General features: G+C 43.6%; 1 protein-coding gene across 2 annotated transcripts in view; it reads right to left on the bottom strand.

Moving 5' to 3' along the window:
* The window catches only part of LOC132816884 (T-cell-specific surface glycoprotein CD28-like), a 45,714-nt gene that overhangs the window by 16,146 nt on the left and 8,377 nt on the right, over positions 1-21,191 (bottom strand). The window contains exons 2-3 of one of the 2 annotated variants that reach the window (XM_060826883.1): positions 11,996-12,065; positions 11,443-11,627 (exon numbers count right to left, since the gene is read on the bottom strand). In XM_060826883.1, coding sequence (XP_060682866.1) covers positions 11,443-11,497 — 55 coding nt within the window. In that variant the 5' untranslated portion in view covers positions 11,498-11,627; positions 11,996-12,065. The remainder of the gene's footprint in view (positions 1-11,442; positions 11,628-11,995; positions 12,066-21,191) is intronic. The other variant, XM_060826884.1, reaches the window with a different exon arrangement.

Genomic DNA, 21,191 nt, shown 5'->3' with positions numbered 1-21,191 from the left:
TGGTTTGAAGAACTTACTGATGACCATGAATCCATTGTTGGGGTCAAAACCCATCTGGTTCACTCATGTCCTTCAGGGAAGGAAGCTGCAATCCTTACCTGGTGTGGCCTATATGTGACTCCAGACCCACAGCAATGTGGTTGACTCTAAACTGCCATCTAGGAGTAAGTGAGGACTGGAGGTCAGAGTTGAGAGTGTGGTGCTGGAAAACACAGCCAGTCAGGCAGCATCTGAGGAGCAGGAGAATCCATGTTTTGGGCATAAGGCCTCGAAACGCCAATTCTCCTGCTCCTCAGATGCTGTCTGACCTGCCATGCTTTTCCAGCACCACACTCTCGACTCTTAACTGCCCTCTGGGCAATTAGGGATGGGCAATAAATGCTGACCTAACCAATGATGCCTTCATCCTGTGAATGAATTTTTAAAAAATTAAGAATGAAGAAATAAAAACTATGACCTAATTAATGGTGGAGCAGATTTGATTGGCTGAATGGCCTGCATCTTATGGTTTTAGATCTCTATGGTTTGTGGGGATTTGAGTAGGGTCCATTTATGCTGCCCATTGCCAAGACATTAGAGTCAACTTTGGCTTCAAGTGATGGTGTAAAGAAGGCGATATTAGATTCATCTCTTATTGTCATTACCATTCGTATTGCATCAGTCATGTGCTAAAGTGTCATAGACTCATAGAGTCATAGCATGGAGTCCAACCAGTCCATGCTGACCATAAGTTGGTCCCACCTGCCTGCACTTGGCCCATATCCCTCCAAACCTTTCCTATTCATGTATTTATCTAAGTATCTATGAAATGTTGTAACTCTACCCACATCTGGAAGTTCATTCTAATTGTGAGCCAGTCTCTGTGGAGAACATTTGCCCCTCATGTCTTCTTAAAATCTTCGTCCCCTCACCTTAAAAATATGTCCCCTAGTCTTGAAATCCTCCCCCCAGGGAAAAGGCACCTGTGACTCACCTTATGTGTACCCTTTGTTAGAAACCAGGCCAGACCTCCTCAAAACATTTCAAGGCAGTATCCCAGACCCGAACTTTGCTTGTTGTTTGAAGCAGGTGTACAGTGAATATTTCATGAGGGATGCAGCTTGCCCAACCACTTAGTGTTAAGCAAAGCAGAATTTATTTGCAAGATCACCGAAAGAGGCACAAACGAAAGAGAAGAGAATATGAAACAACTTAACCTCTCCGAAAAGCCAAGACTATTCCAACTTAACGAGCCTGCAACAAACCTCAGAAATATCATCTTGGCACAAAAGGTAAAATCAAACACAGGCTCTTACATGAGAGAGAGAGAGATGGCAGAGAGATTCAGTATGGAACACCTCCTTCCATGGAGCTGTTTCCTTGACCAACAACCTCAAAAAGCTGACTGCTAGCTAATACCAAACCAAACCAGAGAAAAGCTGAGCTGGTAGAACTAGCCACTCCCCTTTCATTGTACAGGCGTGTTTTTTTTTTAGCTTTAAAGCACTCTTAACTAGTTAAACCTAGACTTTCCAGAATCGCTGCTTTTACGACCTCTCTGAAAAAAATCCCAAGGACAGCATATCCTCGTTACACCCTCATGATTTTATAAACCTCTGTCAGGTCACCGCTCAACCTCCTATGCTCCAGTAAAAAGTCCAGCCTTTCCAGTCTATTTTTATAACTCAAACCCTCCATTCCTGTCAACAACCTGGTAAATCTTTTCTGAATCCTCTCCAGCTTAATAATATCCTTCTTATAACAGAACTAGACACAACGCTCCAGAAGAGACCTCACTACCAATTCAGTGCTTTTCAGGTGCATTCACAGCTGTAACCTGTCAAATGCAGAAGCCACATTTTGTTCAATTCATTCATTTTATGAACAGTGTTGGCAATGCCAGCTAGTATTGCTACCCAGTGCGCCACGAGACCTCAGTTTTCATACCATCGCCAAGTCAAAATGATCCCCATTGAATTAATATAGTTCAACTGACAAGGAAGTTAATACAGGAGAATAAGAGGACTGCAGACGCTGGAGATCATAGTCAAACAATATGGCACTGGAAAAGCACAGCTGGCCAGACAGCATCTGAGGAGCAGGAGAGTCGACGTTTCGGGCATAAACCCTTCATCAGGAAGATAACAAGTGTGCAGATTGTGATCGCCTTATCTGAGGACGTTCTGACGATGGAGAGAGTGCAATGAAGGTTTTCCAGACTGAGTCCTGGGACAGCAGCACTGATGTATGAAGCGGAAGTGGATTGATTCAGACTGTATCCACTGGACTTTAGAGGAATGAGGGATATCTCGAGAAAACCTACAAAATTCTCACAAGACTAGACAGGATAAATGCAGGAAGGATTTTCCTGATGACTTGGGTGTCTCGAACCAGGCGTCACAGGGTACAGGGGAGTAGGCCATTTCAGATTGTAATGAGGAGGAATTTCTTCACCCAGAGAATGGGGAGCTGTGGAATTCACCACCACAGAAAGCAGTTGAAGGAGTCAAGAAAAAGTTAGAGATAGTTCTTAAGGGATCAAAGAGAAAGCAGGAACAGGGGACTGAGTTGGATGATCTGCCGTTATCTTATGGAATGGCACAGCAGGCTTTAAGTGAAGAATAAGCTACTCCTGTTCCTATTTTGGATATTTCTATGTCTGTTTTTAAAGGTGTTCCTCTGATTTATAAGGAAGTCCTGCTTGAGGAATCAAATTCCAAATGACAATGTTTCAAGGTCACAAAATTCAGCCCCTAGATGTTAATTTATTCTCAACATTTACAAACCGAGCCAATTGATGGACAGTAAATCATTTCCCTAATCCTCACCTTGCCTCTCTCTCCTTTTTTAGCCATGACGTGGAGCTGCTTGGTGTTGGACCAGGGTCAAAACTCAAACCACACCAAGTTATAGTCAATGGGTTTATTTGAAATTGCAAGTTTGTAGGCGGCACGGTGGCACAGCAGTTAGCACTGCTGCCTCACGACGCCTGAGACCCAGGTTCAATTCCTGACTCAGGCGACTGACTGTGTGGAGTTTGCACATTCTCCCCGTGTCTGCGTGGGTTTCCTCCGGGTGCTCCGGTTTCCTCCCACAGTCCAAAGATGTGCAGGTTAGGTGAATTGGCCATGCTAAATTGCCCATAGTGTTAGGGGCAATGTAGGGGAATGGGTGGGTTGTGGGTTGGTGTGGACTTGTTGGGCCGATGGGCCTGTTTGCACACCTCAGGCCATGCGATTTTATATAAACCCATTGGACTATAATCTGGTGTCACTTCATTTTTGAGCTCCTTTTAGGGTATTGCAGCAGCCCCATTGTTCATTTTCTTCTCTTGCAGTCAGACAGTTGCAGTTTTAATTCCCAGTCCAAGGACTGGCACTCTAACGCACAGCTGACAGGATGCTGAGCTGTCAGAGGGGCCGACTTTTGGATGCAAGTTTGAACTGAGGTTCCAATTGTCCTCCCGGGCTCAATTTGTAAGATCTTCCAATTGCCTGAGCCAACACTGACCCCTCATCAGTAAAGGGCATTCCTTATCACATTGCTGCTTGGGAGAGCTGACTGTGTACAAATTGGCTGTTGAATTTGCTACGGTAGAACAGAATTGTTTCACTGGCTGTGGGATGCTTTTGAACATCCTGTGGTTTTGTACGGCTGGATAGAAATGCAAGTCTTCTCTTTCTTGTTACCATCCACCCCCTTGACAAAGTTCTCATTTACCTGCTGACTCCACCTTCAGTGTCTTGGTATTCAATATTGTTTGGTAGCATTGCTGTGAACCACTTTGAGATGTTTTGTTTCATGCAAGATGCTTTCGCTATAAGAGCTCGGATGGTATTCCTTTACTGATATTGCCGGTGAAAGTGAATCCTCTCTCAATCTTCATTTGAGCACAGAATGACTATGATTCAGATGGAGGCCATTCAGCCCATCATGACTGGACCAGCTCCATTACTAGTCCCAACCTTTTCACCAAATCCCTGCACACCATTCCTATCCAAACAAAAAACTGTCCAGTGCCCTCTTCAATGCCCCAACTGAACGTGGCATCAGACAGTGCCTTCCAGACCCTCACTACTCCCTATGTGAGAACTCTTTCTCTCTCATCACCCTTGCTCCATTTACATTTTAAATCTGTGCTCTTTTGTTTTTGTATCATTTACAAGTCCATCCCACTCATGGTTTTGAAAATCTCTATCAGACCTCCTTTTCACTTCATCCTCTCCAGGGAGAACAATTCCAATTTGTTCAATTGATCTTCATAATTTTTTAGGACAGAGATGAGGAGAAACCTCTTCACCCAGAGAGTGGTGGCTGTGTGGAATGCTCTGCCCCAGAGGGCAGTGGAGGCCCAGTCTCTGGATTCATTTAAGGAAGAGTTGGAGAGAGCTCTCAAGGATTGTGGAAACAAGGGTTATGGAGGTAAGGCAGGAAGCGGATACTGATTAGGAATGATCAGCCATGATCATATTGATCATGACCTACTCCTGCACCTATTGTCTATTGTCTATTATTCGAGTCATAGCCCATAAACAGGCCCGCCAGTCCATCGAATCTGCTCCAGTCAAAAACAACCATCTAAAATTATTCTCATCCTATTTTGGCCCATAGCTGTGTTTGCCTTGGCATTGCGAGTGCAGTGCTATGAGGATTTCTACTTCTACCAGCCCTTAAAGGCAGTGGGGTCCAGATTCTTGTTACCCTTACATTCCCCTGTAAACCTCCTGCCCCTTACCTTAAATCTATGTCCTTTAGTCATTGAGGCCTCCAGCAAGGGGAAAGCTTCCTCCTGTCCGCCCTATCTAACCCCCTCATCATTTTAAACGTCTCAATCATGTCTCCCCTCTGCTCCAAGACAAACCCAATCTGTCCAATATCTCCTTGTGATTGAAACTCTCCAGTCCTGGCAAATCTCCCTCTCGATAATGAGGTCTCTAGAATGGGGATTCTCCACCTGGGGCCTAACCAACATTTTATACAGTTCCAGCACAACCTTCCTGCTCTTAAACTCTGTGCCTTGGCTAATAAAGGCAGGAATTCCATGTGCCTTCTTAACCACTTTCTCAACCTACCCTGCTGCCTTAAGGGACCACTGATCCAAAGTATTTCCCAGGGTCTCAAAGTTCATCATGTATTCCTTTCCTTTGTTTGTATTATTCAAGTGCATCATTTCACACTCACCCAGATGAAATTCCATTTGCTATTGATAAGCCGTTCTAACCAGCCTGTCTACTATGCTCCTGTAATCTAAGGCTATCCTGCTCGCTATTTAGACCCTACCAATTTTTGTATCATCTGTAAACTTACTGATGAACCTTGCTACATTCAAATCTACAACGAATCCCTATAATGTGGAAACAGGCCCTTCAGCACAGCGTGTCCCCATGAACCCTCCGAAAAGCAGCCCACCCAGACCGATTCCTGTAATCACTCTACATTTACCCCTGACTAATGCACCTAACCTACACATCCCTCAACACTATGGTCAATTTAACACCATGTTGTGAAACAAACCCGGTACCACAGCCAGATTTCGCTGCTTGTTGGATGCTGCCTGAACTGCTGTGCTATTCCAGCACCACTGATGCAGAATCTGGTTTACAGCATCTGCAGTCATTGTTTTTACCTCGTTGATTTTAACCCTCTTGCAAGGATGCCTGCCTTGAAGAAGTTTTCCTCCTCTCTCTACAAGAATCTCAGGGAGTCCCTCTCCCACTGCAACTCCCAGGTCATCTCCTCTGCCCTGAAGCTCTTCAACCATGTCGTGAAACAAACTCAGCCAGATTTCGCTGCTCGTTGGATGCTGCCTGAACTGCTGTGCTCTTCCAGCACCACTGACCCAGAATCTGGTTTCCAGTATCTGCAGTCATTGTTTTTACCTCAATTTAACACAGCCAATCCACCTAACCTGCACATCTTTGGTTTGTGGGAAGAAACCAGAGCACCGAAGAAATGTGCAAACCCCACACAGACAGTCGCCCGAGGCTAGAATTAAACCTGGGTCCTTGGTGCTGCGAGGCAGCAGTGCTAACCACTGAGCCACTGCGCTGTATATAAACCACAAACAGCAAGGGCCCCAAGCCTGAGCTCTGTGGATCTCACTGGCCACAGGCTCTTACTTTCACGATCAGCCTGCCATGTGGAACCTTATCAATAACCTTATTGAAGCCCAAGTAGACCAAATCTCTGCATTTAATCACTTCTTCAAGTTGATCTCATATGATCTCACTTTAGCAAAACCATCATGACCTTGATTAACCCCTGCCTTGGAAGAGCAGATTAATCCTGTCTCTCAGAATTTCTTTCACCAGTGTCTCCATCACTGAGTTTACACTGACCGGCCTGTAATTTCCTGGTATATGCCTACCTCCCTTCTAAAATAACGATACCACTTTGGCTATCCTGTAGTCCTCTGGCACCTCTCTCGTGATGTGCAGGAGCCAGTGTTGGACACGGGTGGACAAGGTCAGAAATCACCCTGCACCAGGTTATAGTCCAACTGGTTTGTTTTAAATCACAAGCGTTCGGAGCGCTGCTCCTTCTTCAGATGTCAGCCTTTCCCTTAAGCTCAAATCTTCCAACCCCTGGCAAATCCTTGTAAACTTTTTCTGAGCCCTTTCAAGTTGAAAAGCATCTTTCCTACAGCAGGGAGACCAGAACTGAAGGCAGTGTTCCAAAAGTGGCCGAACCAATGTCCTGCCCAATATGCAATCTTTGATTGGGAGCTGGGAACACTTGAATCGGCATAATAAAGGAAGAGGATGTGGAAAGGAATTTTGAGAATTCCTTCAGATACTTCAGTTTGACTGGTGAAGCTGATGCTGTTTGAGAAAAGCACATTTAATTAGATGGTTATTTAAATAGAAATGGCGTGGAAGGGTGTTGGGTGAAGGCGCTAGATAATCACGCTCATTTGGATAGCCAGTGCAGGCACGGTGGGCTGAATGGTCTCCATCTTGTGCTGTAACACTTCCATGATTCTGTGACCACACGATGGGGAGACTAACGAGAGGAAAAGGGGAGCAATTGGTCCCAGCTACAGAAGGATTGAGAACATTGGTTCAACAACATTAGCAGGTAGCATTGTGGGTGAAACGGTGGCACAGTGGTTAGCACTGCTGCCTCACAGCGCCAGAGACCCGAGTTCAATTCCTGCCTCAGGCGACTGACTGTGTGGAGTTTGCACGTTCTCCCCGTGTCTGCGTGGGTTTCCTCCGGATGCTCCAGTTTCCTCCCACAGTCCGAAGATGTGCGGGTCAGGTGAATTGGCCATGCTAAATTGCCCGTAGTGTTAAGTAAGGGGTAAATGTAGGGTAATGGGTGGGTTGCGCTTCGGCGGGTCGGTGTGGACTTGTTGGGCCGAAGGGCCTGTTTCCACACTGTAAGTAATCTAATCAAATCTAAAATGGGATCAGTGCAGTTTGTTGGTCGGCCCAGATCCGGTGGGCCGAAGGGCCTGTTTCTATGCTGTATGACTCTGACAATAACTTGTGGAAAAAAACCCATTGATGCCCCAGATGGTTAGGATCTGGAACAGACTGCCTGGGAGTGAAACAGAGGTCAATTCAATTAAGAATTTGGACATTAACTCAGAGTGCTACAGGGAAAAAGCGAGGGACTGAGACTAGCTGGAGTTGCTCTTCTAGAGACTTCTGGAGATTATTTTGTGAATCGCTGCCATTATTTACAATCTGTGTGTGTGTGTTCGACATTCCTCTAACACTGTCTTGATTTATTGTACCCAGACTGGCACCTTCAACCGCCAACGTTTCACCCTTGCCTCATACAGTCCTCTCCCTCCAGACACTCAAAGTTTCTTTCTACCCAAGTACTCTAGAGATTACGCAACTCTGGATATTTGTCATCCTGTAAGTAAATTGACTGTGTTAAAATGCCACCACACCTACACACCGAAAGTCTAGTAAATTTGAATTTATTTCCTATTCTCTAGCCGTGGTAAATAAAGGGCACTGGGGTAAATGTAGACTTTGAGAAAAGCACATTTAATTAGATGGTTATTTAAATAGAAATGGCGTGGAAGGGTGTTGGGTGAAGGTGCTAGACAATCACACTCATTTGGATAGCCAGTGCAGGCACGATGGGCTGAATGGTCTCCACCTTGTGCTGTAACACTTCCATGATTCTGTGACCACACGATGGGGTGTGGTAACAGCTTTGCTTAACATTTCTTGCCGTTTCAATTTTTGTTCACTTCGATCGTGTTAAATGTAAGAGGGGATATGAAAAGGGGCTAGGGGTTGATTGCAACCCATTTTGTACACAATTGTATCAAAGACAAATCTACCCAGTATTTTATAAACTGTAATCTCAATTGGCTCATCTTCTGAAACATTTCTTTGCATTTAGAAAGAAGACTTTACTGCATTATCTCACTGGTCTTATTGTTTTCGTTTTAAATGTATGACATTCCTTATAACATCCATATTATATTAATTCAAATTCAGAAATCACATCTGCCAATTGATATTTTGCTTTATCTGCAAATTTAAATTAGAAATTTAATCTAACCTGGATTGAAATTTGCATTGTTCAAATGCTACTCAATTTTAAATTCAGTGTGAATTTAAATTGTGTGATTTGAAATTTATTGTGTGTCACATGAATTTCAACTGACTTGTATTTCAATTTTCTCTGAATTCAAGTGATTTGAAATTTATTGTATGCAACATGAATTTAAATTGACTTGAAATGCAATTTTCTGTGAATTTAAGTTGTTAGAAATTAAGACCAAAAGAGATCGGAGCAGGATTCTGCCATTCGGCCCATCGAGTCTGCTCCTCCATTTGATTACGGCTGATGTGTTTCTCAACCTCATTCTCCTGCCTTCTCAAGGAGATTAAACTGTATATTTGTCATGCTTAACACAAATCTATTTCGGTAAAGTTATTTTTTGAAGGGGTTTGTGAAGCATAAAATATTCCTTGAACTTATATTTTGAGATGTATAATATTTTGTGGAAGCAATCAGATGTCTTTCCCTCTGAATGTTTTTAAAGTCCTGTTAGACCACTGAGAGAAGTTGAACTAGATCACTGAGTCTTACTCTGTTTTTACTGTTTGGGCTATTTCTCAATAAGCTGAAAATGTGTTGCTGGAAAAGCGCAGCAGGTCAGGCAGCATCCAAGGAGCAGGAGGATCAACATTTCGGGCATGAGCCCTTCTTCATGAGCCCTTCCTGAAGAAGGGCTCATGCCCGAAATGTTGATTCTCCTGCTCCTTGGATGCTGCCTGACCTGCTGCGCTTTTCCAGCAACACATTTTCAGCTCTGATCTCTAGCATCTGCAATCCTCACTTTCTCCTATTTTTCAATAAACCTATTTTAACCACAGTGACTAGTAACCTGTAATTTCTCCAAGTCTTCCACGTTTCAAGCATTTTTAACATTTCTTTATCATCCTCATGGTTGAAATGCCTTGTCCTATTTATCTTTGAAACATCCTCCACTCCTACAAAGCTGCAAAACCCCTCATTACTCCAACTTCAAACTCCTACATGTTCCCATTTCTCCTTTTATGCAACTAGTCATGACTGCACTTTCAACAAGCAATATCCCAAACTTTGGAAGTCCTGCCCTAAAGTTCTCTGCCCCTCCAGCTCCCTCTCCACTATAAGACCCTCCTTGCAAATGCTCCTCAATCAAGAATTTGATCACTCTTCCTTCTAGAATGTATTTTTCTGCACCTGTCCATCTATTGTCGTCATAACGCTGTTAAAATTCACCATAGTCCCAGAGACTGTGAGGCTGCTTTCTCATGAGAGAGAGAGAGAGACAGAGAGACGGAGAGAGAGAGAGAGAGAACTGGTAATTGGTTTAACCCGAGGGTCACTATGCTGCAGACGAGGGGTGAGATTGAGAAGATGAGATCTTTATGAAAACCTGAGCCGGTGTGGGAAGCTCTTGTAAGGTGTTTGGGACAATTTTGACACCAAATGCGCTCAGTAACTGCAAACTGTGGGCGGCACGGTGGCACAGTGGTTAGCACTGCTGCCTCACAGCGCCTGTAGACCCGGGTTCAATTCCCGACTCAGGCGACTGACTGTGTGGAGTTTGCACATTCTCCCCGTGTCTGCGTGGGTTTCCTCCGGGTGCTCCGGTTTCCTCCCACAGTCACAAAGATGTGCGGGTCAGGTGAATTGGCCATGCTAAATTGCCCGTAGTGTTAGGTAAGGGGTAAATGTAGGGGTATGGGTGGGTTGCGCTTCGGCGGGTCGGTGTGGACTTGTTGGGCCGAAGGGCCTGTTTCCACACTGTAAGTCTAATCTAAAAAAAAGACAAAGCCAGAGGATTTGAATTGGGAATTTGAATCTGGTTAATAAAACTGGAATTCAGAGCTAGTCCTGGTGATAGTGGTTATGAATCATTGATGGTTATAAAAATCCATCTGGCTCATTTAAAGTCCTTTAGTGAAGGAAATCTTCTGTCCTTACATGGTCTGGCCTACATGTGACACGAAAGTGATTGATAATTAACTTGCCTCTGAACTGGTCTGAGCAAGTCATTCAGTTCAGGGGTAACGGGAGAGAGACAGCAAATACTGATCTTGCCAGTGACACCCCATCTCATGAAAGAATAAAGAGAATTGGTCCTCATATTTTTTGATCTGAAAAGTTGGTTTTGATCGCAACTCTTCAAATAATGTTAAAAGGGAAACAATAAAAAGTTACTTACATCAAGAATTTTCAAAATGTTATATCACTTCAAAGGTTTATGAATTTATTCAAATAAAACAAGGTTAACAAAGTAACAGAAAATACAGTTTGGCATTTATGCTATTGTAATTATTTAATGAAATCTTAAAATTCTTCATATTTGCTTAGCTTTTTAATAAAAACAAGATTCCTAGTTTTGTTAATTTGTTCTTGTTAATATTGAATTATTATACCTCAATTTAATCTATGATTTCCTTCACTCAATCAATTTACTCTTGGTGTTTGGTGGCTTATTACGTGGGCAAAATGTATGAGAGTTATTTATTCAGACAGAGCTGAAACATCAAGCAGTAGAAAACTTCTCAAAACTCGCGAAGTAGAACTCAGAGAACAATGAGAAATTCCTCATTATACTGCAAAGGAAGACACCTTGAAAGGAAGACATTTAAACTCCCAAGCTCGTTCATTTTATGGAAAGGAATTTATGAGCGTTATGCAAATGAATTTCAATAAGGCAACTCTTATTCATTTAACATTGAGGTCTGCTCTGGGGCACAGAAATAGAGGAGTCATTGTTTTTACCCATTCAGCTATCAGTTAGATCCTGACTGACATTCCCACAGTTTGAAAGCTCCTGCTCTCCACTAAGAACCTTGCCTAGTTTGGAAGAGGTGTTAAGTTGGGATCCTGCTGCTCCTTGCTAGCGTTAGGTGCCCTCTCAATTCAACTAGAAAACTCAACAGGTCTATTGCAGGCACATAGCGATGCAAGAAAGTGGGAATATCCTTTTACCTGCCCAGCATGTACACGCAACCATCAGCGGAAGGGACCACTTGAAGGGATGCATGGTTAGTAGAAGGTTTCCTTCTCTTCCAGAGCAATCTGTCAAGTTCGAAGATGCTTGTCTTTAGACACCGAGACACTGCGAGCGATCAGTTTCAGTCTTCGTAAAAGATCTCTTTGTGGTCTGTCATTTCCTTTCCAGGAGAGAAAAAAAAAATCAGTTGAAAACTAAACAAAAAAATGGATATTGTACTCTATGTTAAAATCCGTTGAGAACAATTATCTGAATTATTTTGAACAGGGATGTAGGAGAAAGGCGCATTAGGCAAAAGGGAGGACTGCAGATGCTGGAAACCAGAGTTTAGATCAGAGCGGTGCTGGAAAAGCACAGCAGGTCAGGCAGTATCAGAGAGCAGGAAAATCGACATTTTGGGCAAAAGCCCTTCATTCGTGATTTTCCTGCTCCTTGGATGCTGCCTGACCTGCTGTGCTTTTCCAGCACCACTCTGATCTAAACAGAGAAAGGTGCATTGTCTATGTACGCAAGCATATAATTACTGACCTGCACGATGATTATTCTTTCTTGGATCTTAAGGTAGATATAGAGAGGTTGTTTCCCCTTTTGAGAGAATCTAGGACCAGAGAGCATCAGAATAAGGGTTCATCCATTTTTTAGATTAGAATCAGTCTAAACATTATGGCACAGACAGCAGCACAGAGGGGGGGCTAATACCCAATACATTGGCTGGGCTGACACCAATTGTTGAAGTTCACTTGAGAATGTAACTTTTAAAAAAAGTTTTGCACCTTCTCACAGCATCTCAACCTTGTCCTGTTTTACCTTCTTTATGTACTTTGCTGCCTCATTCTATCTCGCTTTTAAAGCTAAGGTAGATACTTTTTTTGAAAAATAAAGGAATTGAAGGATATGGTGAAAACACGGGTAAGTGGAGCTGAGTCCATGAAAAGGTCAACCATGATCTTATTGAGTGACAGAGCAGGCTCGATGGGTCAGATGGCCTACTCCTATTCCTAGTTCTTATGCAATGTTCTTATTCATAACTAAAAGGCTCAGCGTAGCAAACAAAAACAGAAATTGCTGGAGAAACTCAGCAGGTGTGGAGGGAGAAGCAGGGTTAACGTTTAGACTCCAGTGTCTGTGCTTCTCGGAGCGTCAGTGCACCCAATTCCAACTGATGTGAGCTGAGTGCAGTAATTACTCACTGACAGTAAATTTGATCAAAAGGCAAACGGTTGTTTCCATTCCCAGAAGCAAATGCCACTTCTTGTGTGTTTGGTCTTTCTCACTTTTGGTGTTGTCAAATAAAAATGAATGTTTTCAGTCAGTAAAGGTTCCAGAATGTGATTAACCAACTGTTTGTTAGGCTTTCCAGCATGTGATGCTTCCATATCGAACTATGAGAAGGTGCCTCCCTGCGCTGGATTTTGGAAGAAAAGTAGCACTTGTTTAGACACAGTCTGAACATGGTGTGGTGCTAAGGATGGGTAGTCTTTGTTATTTGATTTCTGTAGGGGCAGTATCATTAGGGAAGGTGGTGGCCTAGTGGTGTTAGCACTAAGCTTAGTAAGTGTTCTGGAGATCCTGCATTCACTGTGGCTGAATTTGAGTTCAATAAAAGTCTGGATTAAGAGTTTAATAATGGCCATTGTCAGGGAGTAATGAGCCTCATTGAGCAGCCCACTCACTTCAAGGTGCAGTAGGGGTGGGGAATGAATGCTGGCCTAACCATGCATGAATAAATAGTTGTTTTTATTCATCTTTAGGATAAAGTTATCACTGGCTGTGCCAGCTTTTATTGCCCATCCCTAAATGTCCCATAGTGAAGTTAGGAGGGACAGGATGCACACGTATTTGGAAAGGCAAGGACTCATTAGGGATAGTCAACATGGCTTTGTGCATGGGAAATCTGTCTAACTAACTTGATTGAGTTTTTTGAGGAAGTAACAAAGAGGATTGATGAGAGCAGAGCAGTAGATGTAATCTATATGGACTTCAGTAAGGCATTCGACAAGGTTCCCCATGGGAGACTGATTAGCAACGTTAGATCTCACAGAATACAGGGAGAACTAGCCATTTGGATACAGAACTGGCTCAAAGGTAGGAGACAGAGGGTGGTGGTGGAGGGTTGTTTTTCAGGCTGGAGGCCTGTGACCAGTGGAGTGCCACAAAGATCGGTGCTAGGTCCTCTACTTTTTGTCATTTATATAAATGATTTGGATACAAGCATAAGAGGTACAGTTAGTAAGTTGGCAGATGACACCAAAATTGGAGGTGTAGTGGACAGCGAAGAGGGTTACCTCAGATGACAACTAGATCTTGACCAGATGGGCCAATGGGCTGAGAAGTGGCAGATAGAGTTTAATTCAGATAATGCGAGGTGCTGCATTTTGGGAAAGCAAATCTTAGCAGGACTTATACACTTAATGGTAAGGTCCTAGGGAGTGTTGCTCTACAAAGAGACCTTGAAGTGCAGGTTCATAGCTCCTTGAAAGTGGAGTCGCAGGTAGATAGGATAGTGAAGTAGGCATTTGGTATGCTTTCCTTTATTGGTCAGAGTATTGAGTACAGGAGTTGGGAGGTCATGTTATGGCTGTACAGGTCATTGGTTAGGCCACTGTTGGAATATTGCGTGCAATTCTGGTCTCCTTCCTATCGGAAAGGTGTTGTGAAACTTGAAAGTGTTCAGAAAAGATTTACAAGGATGATGCCAGGGTTGGAGGATTTGAGCTATAGGGAGAGGCTGAACAGGCTGGGGCTGTTTTCCCTGGAACGTCGGAGGCTGAGGTGTGACCTTATAGAGGTTTACAAAATTATGAGGGGCATGGATAGGATAAATAGACAAAGTCTTTTCCCTGGGGCCGGAGAGTCCAGAACTAGAGGGCTTAGGTTTAGGGTGAGAGGGGAAAGATATAAAAGTGACCTAAGGGGCAACTTTTTCACACAGAGAGTGGTATGTGTATGGAAAGAGCTGCCAGAGGAAGTGACGGAGGCTGGTACAATTGCAACATTTAAAAGGCATTTGGATGGGTATTTGAATGTGAAGGGTTTGGAGGGATATGGGCCGGGTGCTGGCAGGTGGGACTAGATTGGGTTGGGACATCTTGTCGGCATGGACAGGTTGGACCGAAGGGTCTGTTTCCCTGCTGTACATCTCTATGACTCCAATAAACCAAGTGGTTTGGGCAATAATCTGGAGACCTGGTTTTAAATCCTGTCATGGCAGATAGCAGAAAATTTATTCAATAAAAATTCTGGAATTGACAGTCTCACGATGGTCATGAATTTCTTATTGAGTCCTGGGGAGCATCCTGTCTGGTTCACTAATGGCCCTCAGGAAACAGGCTATCATCCCTACCTGCCGTGGCCTACATGTGTCTCTAGACCTGCAGCAACGTGACTGGTCTTAACTGTACTTCATAGAATCCCTACAGTGTGGAAACAGACCCTTCGGCCTAACAAGTTCACACCGACTCTCTGGAGAGTAACCCACCCAAACCCATTCACCCTACCCTATTATCATATATTTACCCGTGACTAATGCACCTAGCTTACTAATCCCTGAACACCATGGGGCAATTTAGCATGGTCAAACGTGTACCTAACCTGTACCTCTTTGGATTGTGGGAAGAAACTAGAAACCCTGAAGGAAACCCACACAGACACAGGGAGAATGTGCACACTCCACACAGACAGGAGACTGGAACCAAACCCGGGTCCCTGGCGCTGTGAAGCAGCAGTGCTAAACACTGAGCCACCGTGCATGGGGCAACTGCCTGATTAGCGACAGGCAACAGATGGTGGCCTAACCTAAGATGCCTACATCCTGTAAATGAATAAAGCAGAATGTCAGTCAATCAGACAGCTGGTGATGTAAAGTAGCAATGTGTTTATGAATGTGAGCTTGTATTTGCAGTGCAATATCAGCTCTGCCACCGATGTGTCTTCAAAGGCTTTTCTTTCTCATTCCTCTTCCACTATGAATGCATTGGAGGGCAGCCCCTAGTTGGCAGCATTTGACCTGGCACATGCTGGACTTGGAAAATGGCATCGGTGCTGGCAATCCTGGGAGGAACTGGTAGTGGCTGGTATTTCTGCTGTCAGTGGACACACAATAGCGGGTGTGGGACACTGTAGAAGTGCACAATGAGGCGAGGGCTGAAGGATCGGGTGGGATAACTCGCTCAAGCCAATGGAGGGAAACCATCCATGGAACTCCCTGAAATAAACATCTATCTAATATTTAGTAAATGTCAGTTGAGTGATTCCGTGGGGGATGAATGGGAGCATTTTGGGTGGCGAAGGAGAGATGGAGATGGGGAATGGAGTGATGAAGGAGAGATGGAGATGGGGAATGAAGTGGTGAAGGAGGGATGGTGGAAATGGGGAATGGGGTGGTGAAGGAGGGATGGAGATGGGGAATGGGGTGATGAAGGAGGGATGGAGATGGGGAATGGGGTGGTGAAGGAGGGATGGAGATGGGGAATGGGGTGGTGAAGGAGAGATGGGGATGGGGAATGGGGTGGTGACAGAGGGATGAAGATGGAGAATGGGGTGACGACAGAGGGATGAGATGGGGAATGGGGTGGCGAAGCAGGGATGGAGTTGGGGAATGGGGTGGTAATGGAGGATAGGGTGGTGAAGGAGGGATGAGATGGGGAATGGGGTGGCGAAGGAATTAGAGGATAGGGACTGCAAGGAATGTCATGGGAAGGATAGAGTAGCGTGGGAGGGATGGCAGAGATGGTGGAATTGGTTAAGTGTTGCTTAACTGTCAGAAAAATTGATTTTAATCTAACCTATTTTTCTCAGCATCTTGTTCCAACATTATTACATACCTCTGGAGTAGGTGGGACTTGAACCCAGGCCTGTCTGGGTTTAGGAATAGGGAAGCATTACCACTGCACCACAACTTTACGTTGTCTGTTGTTTCTAAGATTGTTTATTGCACTGATTGTGAAGAGTCACTCAATTTGAATGAAAAGGTTTGCAAAAAGCAGTCGGACCAATGCATTAAAAGAAAACCTTAATCTTTATTTTTCAGATGAACAACATGATAAAAATGTATACCACTGGTTTTTAATCTTTTTTCTGGTTAAGGAACTCTATAATGCAGTGTGAAATTCTGAGAAACCTCAACTTTTTCTTCCTTCTAACCTCACACTTGGTAGAAATGAAAACAAAGAACAAAATACAGTTGAACAAACGCAAAGTTCTGCCATGATTATTTTCATTAAATGTAAGAATAATGTTTCTCAATGTTAAGGCATTTGCTCCTGTTCCCAGTTGATCTGAAAATTGTGGGGAATTTATTTGGAGACTCTTGCAAAAGCGAGAAATAATGGGGACTATATCCTTCAGAGCTTTTACGTAATGTAGAACTTTGATGTTCCCGGCTAAAAGTATAGCAAGTAGATTTCATAAGTATTATGTTTATTCCTCAAATAGTATCAAACTCATCGGACGTAAACCTGCGTTTACAACTCAGGAGAAAACACTTCTCAATTAGACTTTCATGTTCCATGGCTTGAAGCCAGTACCATTAGGCTTTTGACAAAATTTATATTTAAGATTCTCAGCCAATTTTTAACACGTGCACAACATTTTAGAGCTCTTTCCAAAGCGAGAGGTTTTCATAGCATAGAAATCTTTGGTGGTGGAGCATTCGAAATACTCTGAATTTAAAGCAGTATTATCTGCAAATTGTTTTGTAGGCCTCTTTTATGATATATTTAAAAAATGTTTACTTGTTTGCAATCGTGTTGACCTGCCACCCAGTGACAAATAAATGTTTTCACCTTTTCCCCAAAAGGACTTGCTCAAACCGAACAAAACGGTTGGGTGCAGTGAATCACAGGCTGTGTTATCAAGCAACACTTGCTCAGCAATAACCTGCTCAGTTTGGGTTCTGCCAGGGCCACTCAGCTCCTGACCTCATTACAGCTTTGGTTCAACCATGGATAAAAGAGCTGAATTCCAGAGGGGAGGGTGACAGCCCTTCATATCAAGGCTGCATTCAACTGAATGTGGCATCAAGGAATCCTAACAAAATAATGGATGAGTGTCAGTGAGAGGGAAGCCTCTTTACTGGTCAGACCTACATCTGGCACAAAGGAAGATGGTTACAATTGTTGGAGGCCATTCACCACATCCCTTGGACACCCACCACAGATGTTCCTCAGAGCAGATAGTTTCCTAATCAATATATTCAGCAATACTATTATGCAGTTCTGAAGTAGGTGGCATCTCAACCCAGGCCTCCTGGCTGAAACGTAAGGGCACTATCGCAGCACCACAAGAGCCCTATTGAACTGCTTGGGGAGTGTCCTAGTTCTAGCCATCTTTAATTGCTTCAAGATCAGAAGTGGAGATGTTTGCTGATGATTGCACAATGTTCAACACCACTTGTAACTCTTTAAGGAGAGCATTTCAGTGTGGGGGAAGGCCCTTCAGCCCATTGATCCCACACCAGCCCTCTGAACAGCATCCACCAGACCCACTCCCCTGTAACCACACATTTCCAATCCATCTAACCTGCACAAAAATGGCCAGTCCACCGAACCTGCACATCTTTGGACTGTGGGAGGAAACCAGAGCACCCAGAGGAAACCCACACAGACATGGGGAGACTGTGCAGACTCCACACAGGCAGTCACCCGAGGGCGGGATGGGATTGGGTCCCTGGCGCTGTGAGGCAGCAGTGCTGACTACTGAGCCACCGTGCCTCATCTCTATTTGAAATAGCTGACCTTTGACTTTTCCTCATTCCAGACTGTCCCATAAGAGGAACCATTCTTTCCACATCTACCCTTACAAATCCCTCAGAAACTTACATCTCGGCCACCTCTTACTCTCTCAACGCCAGTCAAAGCACAGCAGGTCAGGCAGCATCCAAGGAACAGGAATCGGCGTTTCGGGCATAAGCCCTTCATTGGGCATAAGCCTGATGAAGGGCTTATGCCTGAAACGTCGATTCCTTTTCCTTGGATGCTGCCTGACCTGCTGCGCTTTTCCAGCAACACATTTTCAGCTCTGATCTCCAGCATCTGCAGACCTCACTTTCTCCCCAGTCTGTCAAACCATTGCTCAGAAGAGAACACACCTGTTCCCAGCATTAGTCTCATAAATATTTGCCAATCTCCATCCAAAACATTTCCCTCCTTCCTTAATTAAGGAAACCGATACTCTGGTGCACTAACAACCCACTCAATTCATGGACAATTAGGGATGGGTAAGGAATGCTGACTAAATCAGTGATATCATAATCAATGTATGAATGACGTACTTAAGGGAAGCAATGGCCAAATGGTGTTGCTAGACTATTAATCGAGTGACTCAGGTAATGATCTGGAGATCTGGGTTTAACTCTTGTCATAGCAGATAATGGAATGTGTTAAGAGTAATGTATAGTGATAAGTGTACTTTATATTTTAAGCCTAGGGAGGCATGGTACAGTTTAATTTTAGATTGGTTCTGCAACTGTTACTGGGAAGTCTGTAGGTCTCTTTTGTTTGCATTTTATCGAGGCTCTTCAACCTTAATTTGAAGAGCCCGGCAGATTCTTCAGCTCAGCGCATTAAGAAAAATTGTACTGTCACCAAACAACAAGAGTCCAGGACCCATAGAGAAACAGAACAGCTCAGAAGTTCAGTTAGTGTCAATGGGGCAGATAGGGAAGTAAAAGTAGCTGAGTAGTTGAGTTTAGGGAATTTAGAAATCTTTATTCCAAAATTCAAAGTAATAGTGAGGTTAATTTGCAGCTTGTTTCTGGTGTCTTGAGGAGAAATACCAGATGAAGAGATAATGTCAAGTAACTACATAGAAAATCATCATAAGGAAACCACTGAATCTGAGCAAAGGACCTTACCACTATCCCTTTCGTAATCTTCAATGAGGTTTTGGGTGTTTGTAATGATCTTGCCATGGGTAATGGAAACTGAGTTTGAAAACTTTGCAGATATCTGCAATGAAATCTTTCCAAACTTTCTTTTGCCTAGCTAATACTTGTTCTTATTTAAGAAATGTGTTATTCTTTGTGTCAAGTTAAAGCTTGGTTATATAGATTACAATGTGGGGAGATGTAAGGTTGTGCAATTTGGCAGGAAGAACAGATGAGCTGAATATTATTTAATGGAGAAAACCTGCAGAAAGCGTCAGAGCAGAGGGATTTGGGTGTCCTCGTCAGTGAATGAAAATAAGTAAACATTCCTATCCAGTAGGTAATAGAGAAGGCAATGGACTGTTGGCTTTTATTTCACTGGGACTGGAGTTCAAAAATAAGGTTGGTTGGGTCACCATGGTTTTACCAGACCATAGGGTCTGCTCTCTCATTAGAGAGAAGCAACTAGTAGTGATTTAACCTGAGGATCACCAGTCCTCAGGTGAGGGAAGAGTTTTAGAAAGAGTCCTTCAAATCATTGAAGGGAATTGAGCCCACACTGTTGGCATCACACTGCTCTTTAAACCAACAAACCAGCCAACTGAGCTAAACCAATTCCCTCAAAAATAATGAGTTATTACTAAAACAGTACATGGGATGAATCAGGTCATACTGAGAACAGTTTTAATCTTATCTGAGGAAAGATATACTGGCATTGGAGGCAGGGAAGGTCACTAGGTTGATCCCAGGTATGGAGGGACTGTCTTTTGAAGAGAGATGGTTGGGCCTCTATGCATTGGAATTTACGACAATGATGGGAGACCTTGTTAAAATACACCAGATTCATAGGGAAATTGACAGGTTAGATACGGGAAGGTCGATTCCCTTGTGGGAAAGTCTGGAACTAGCAGGCATCTTTTCAGAATAAGGGATTATCCGTTTAAAACAGATTAGGAGGAATTCTATTTCTCAAAGAATCATGAGTCTGCAGAGGGATGATAAGGCTGAAATAAAAGCCAACAGTCCATTGCCTTCTCTATGACCTACTGGATATGAATGTTTACTTTATTTTCATTCACTGATAGGCAGAGTCTTAATCTGGAAGGGAATCGAGGGTTATGGGAAAAGGTGGAAAGTGGATTATTAGATTAGCTATGATCTCCTTCAATGGTGGAGTAGACCGGATAAGTTGAATGGGTGATCATGCTCCTATGTCTTATGGACTTAACCAGGCAGCCTCTTGTCAATACATTCAGTTACCAACCTCCATGGTTACAATAGAAAATAAAGTTAGGATCGAGAGCTGTTCTTAGAAAGGGTCAATGGACCCGAAACGTTAACTCTGATTTCTCTCCACAGACGCCGCCAGACCTGCTGAGATTTTCCAGCAATTTCTGTTTCTGTTTCTGATTTACAGCATCCGCAATTCTTTCAGTTTTTAGTAAGGACCTAACAAGACAGATTTCACTCTGGGACCTGAGATGTTCAGAATTGTTGTGGTTCTGCTCGCCGAGCTGGAAGTTTTTGCTGCAAACGTTTCGTTCCCTGGCTAGGAACATCATCAGTGCTGTTGGAGCCTCGTGTGAAGCGCTGCTTTGATGTTTCTTCCGGTATTTATATTGGTTTGTTCTTGCCGCTTCCGGGTGTCAGTTTCAGCTGTAGTGGTTTGTATATGGTGTCCAGGTCAATGTGTCTGTTGATGGAGTTTGGGGATGAATGCCATGCTTCTAGGAATTCTCTGGCTGTTCTCTGTCTGGCTTGTCCTATGATAGTGGTGTTTTCCCAGTCAAATTCATGTTGCTGGTTGTCTGAGTGTATGGCTACTAGAGATAGCTGGTCGTGTCGTTTTGTGGCTAGCTG

This window comes from Hemiscyllium ocellatum, chromosome 6 (assembly GCF_020745735.1).
Source record: "Hemiscyllium ocellatum isolate sHemOce1 chromosome 6, sHemOce1.pat.X.cur, whole genome shotgun sequence".
Lineage (NCBI taxonomy): Eukaryota > Metazoa > Chordata > Chondrichthyes > Orectolobiformes > Hemiscylliidae > Hemiscyllium > Hemiscyllium ocellatum.
Note: the sequence above shows the minus strand (reverse complement) of the source record. Positions and strands in the feature narration are given on the sequence as shown.